At 41.5% G+C, this 3621-nt stretch overlaps 1 protein-coding gene across 1 annotated transcript; it reads left to right on the top strand.

Moving 5' to 3' along the window:
- Positions 1 to 248: 248 nt before the first annotated feature.
- Positions 249 to 1256, top strand: LOC146591606 (olfactory receptor 5F1-like). The gene has a single exon (XM_085312489.1). It carries the CDS (start codon positions 249 to 251, stop codon positions 1254 to 1256), a length of 1008 nt encoding a protein of 335 aa, XP_085168615.1.
- The last annotated feature ends 2365 nt before the right edge of the window (positions 1257 to 3621 follow it).

Genomic DNA, 3621 nt, shown 5'->3' with positions numbered 1-3621 from the left:
TGTGAGAAGTCGAATTGCACACAATGAAGTAAACTTTCTTGATTAATCGCTGTATGCTTGATGCCTACTTTTTGCCTTTTACATTAGGTATATGTGAGTAAAATGCAGATTTTTGAGTGAGGTGAGGCAATCTTGCAAGTGTTTTGGAACTGCTAAACAGAAAAAAAATCACAGTTTTTGACAGAGGAATGCAATTTTGACAGTTACTACTTCTTTGTTCCAGGTACATCTTTGAAATCATTTCCACAATGAAAGATGAGATGGAGAGGGTGAACATGTCAGCAGTATCTGAATTTATTCTCGTAGGTCTTTCTGATGCTCCGGAGGTACGTTTTCTTCTCTTTGTGCTGTTTTTGCTCATCTATTTGGCGACCCTGGCAGGCAACATCACAATCTTTGCTGCCATTAGCACAGATACTCGCCTGCACAACCCCATGTACTTCTTTCTTTGCAACCTGTCTTTCCTGGATATCTTATGCCCCACTATAACTGTACCAAAGATGCTGGAGGCATTGCTGTTTGAGAACAAAGTAATTTCATTCACTGGCTGCATGCTCCAGCTGTTCTTCCTCATTGATGTTATAGGCACAGAGATTTTCCTCCTGGCTGTGATGGYATATGACCGTTATGTTGCAATATGTCATCCACTGCAGTACATGAATATTGTGACTATGAAAATGTCTGCTTATCTAGCCATTGGCACCTGGATAGCAGGATTTTTGAATTCACTATTGCACACATCTTTCATTTTTACACTCTTCTTCTGTGATTCTAATAAAGTTGACCAGTATTACTGTGATATTCCCCCTGTGCTGGCCCTCTCCTGCTCTCCTACTTACACCAGGGAACTGGTAATTCTCACAGTTGCTGGAGTCCTTGGAAGCAGCGCCTTTCTGGTCACACTGATCTCATACATCTGTATTCTCTTGACTATCCTGTGCATGAACTCTGCTGAGAGCAGGCACAAAGCTTTCTCCACTTGTGGTTCTCACTTGACAGTGGTATGCCTTTTCTATGCGACTACGATTTGCACATATGTACGAACTTCCTCCAGCTACTCACCCAATCGGGATAGGATCATTTCCATGCTCTACGGGATCTTCACTCCCCTGCTAAATCCTCTAATCTACAGTCTGAGGAATAAAGAAGTTAAATGTACCCTAAGAAGAATGACCAGCCAGGTAAGAACTGCTTTAACAAGACAAAAGCATCTCTCTCAGTCCCTGTCCTCCTCTGGAGACCAAGCAACTGGGTAGGTACTGCAATTTGATTTCTCCCAGTCAGGTGAAGGACTCATCTCCTTGAACTTTAGCTGTCTAAAATTTAGATGCCAGGATCAGAACTCCTTGCCTGTACTTCTTTTACAGTTAAAAGGATGCGCCTCTAGGTGGTCAACTGGATGGCATGACTTAGCTCATTATCATAGAAGGAGGTGAGCTATAGTTTGCTGATAGACATAGTTTTTTCTGCACTGAGCACAGAGTAAGCTTAGATACATAGACCTTACAAAATGTGAATGGCAGGAAGGGATGCTGTAGGCATACTTAAAGATACACATCCTTCTGYACTAAAGCAGTTTATATGTCTAGGGCACCTTTTTGTCCATATTACTTCTATGAAAGCAGTTGTGGGCAATTTTTTTGCCCAAGATTCACCTAAAGGAAAGCTCCTTTGCCATCACTTAAGGTCAGAAATCTGGGTGTGTTGTCACCAGGCATACCAAGAATCCAGCTGCAATACTCACAAAATGAACAAGCACGTCAGGCCACAGTTTGCACAATGCATTTCAAAATCAGTTTGTGAGGGTGGAAATCAGCTCCCATAAATTGAAATGTGAACTGTGCTGAAGTCTACGTATAAGCTAGTTTTCTAAGACTGCTTTTCTGGCTTATGTAGAGGCAAGAAGACTTTGCAATTACAGGAATTCTGTGAACATTTCACTAGTAAGCCTCAGCCTTTCTCAGTGTTGGCATTACTGAAGGTAGTTTTATAGAGTGTGCTTTAGGTCTGTGCAAGTCCCTAACAGGAAATAGTGTTTCCGTCCAGGCAGAAGTGAAAATGTGGCTGACAAAAAGGTAGAAATGAATGCACAAAGAATCAGAGAATCACAGAATAGTTGAGATTGGAAGAGACCCCCAGAAATTGTCTGGTCCAGCCTCCCTTCTCAAGTAGGGTCAGCTAGGGCAGGATGCCCAGGAACGTGTCCAGTTGGGTTTTCAATATTTCCAAGGACAGAGATTCTACAGCCTCTCTGGAGAACCTGTTCTAGTTAGTGTTCAATCGCTCTTGCAGAAGAAGTGTTTTCTCAAGTTCAGCTGAAATCCCCTGAGTTTCTATTTGTGCCCATTGCCTGTTTTCCTGTTACTGGGCACCACTGAGAAGAATCTGGCTCCATCTTCTTCACACCTTCCCATCAGATATTTATAAACATCAATAAGATCCCCTGCCATGAGCCTTCTATTCTCTAGGCTAAACAGTCTCTGCCTTCCTTTGTAAAAGAGATGCTCTAGTGCCTTCACTGGACTCACTCCAGTAGAGGGAGATTGCAATGCAGACTCCTGTGTGTGTGTGTGTGTGTGTGTGTTGTGGCTATAAATCTGGGTGCATCTTAACTATACCTCTGTGCTGGGATGTTTAAACACTCATGGCTGAAGATAGACCTCAGGTTTGTTAAAGCACTATGACCTAGCATTCCAGCTTTGGTGCCTGGTGCGAAATAATTGATATGACTCTTTTGCACGCTACTCTGTACTGGAACCAGATGTCAAGGATGTGTTTCTTAGTGGCCTTTTATTGTGGTTGCTACCTTTCTGTAAAGGCTAAGGTAATGACTGTTTCCTGCTGAAACTAGCTCTCAGTGCTAATGAATATGCATTCTTAATAGTAAATCAGTGAAAGTATGAAAATATTTTAAGTTTTGTTCACCCTCAGCTGTGGGTCATGTTGACAATGGGTTCATAATGTGTTCTCCGATTTTTTTTAAGTATATTTCAACAACTTTAAAAATAGCATGATTGTCTGTTACAATCCAAAACCATTTAAATTCTGAAGTCAAGCTTTAAAAAGTTGGTAAATGCCTCCACGAATTTTTCATGAAACCTTTTTTCTGGGGAGGGGGAGGGTTGCCTCTGTTCTCATGTTGACATCACAGCAGAGTTGTTGTCAATAGGGATGATATGAAACAATGCAGATGAGGAATCTGTACCAGAGCTTTCTGTGCGGTTCCCTGTGTAGCTGGTGAACAAATCAAGAAATCTGCATTCATCCCATCCCAAAGTAAATATTTCTCATATGCCAGATGAACTGCACCATCACAGCACCTTTTCTCTTAGCTGAAAAAAAGCCTTGGAACTATGCATGGATGTGTAATTTCAGTGTCCAAACTAGACAATTCCTACATATACAGTTAAATAAAAATCAGCAGGTCATTGTCTTCAGAACTAGTTCAGTATGACTACTACTATTTAAATAATACAGAGCCTATCACAGTATTGGCATGCACTAAATTATGTCTGTCTATCTTTTTCCCTCACCCCTCTGCCCTCAAGACAATTACAGGACACAGTTTAGGGTGACTCCTCATTAGTAGTTTGCATATGGCTAACCCATTTTGAAGAGGTA

Source organism: Rhea americana, unplaced genomic scaffold (assembly GCF_003343005.1).
Source record: "Rhea americana isolate MKP2758 unplaced genomic scaffold, rheAme1 scaffold_368, whole genome shotgun sequence".
NCBI lineage: Eukaryota > Metazoa > Chordata > Aves > Rheiformes > Rheidae > Rhea > Rhea americana.
Note: the sequence above shows the minus strand (reverse complement) of the source record. Positions and strands in the feature narration are given on the sequence as shown.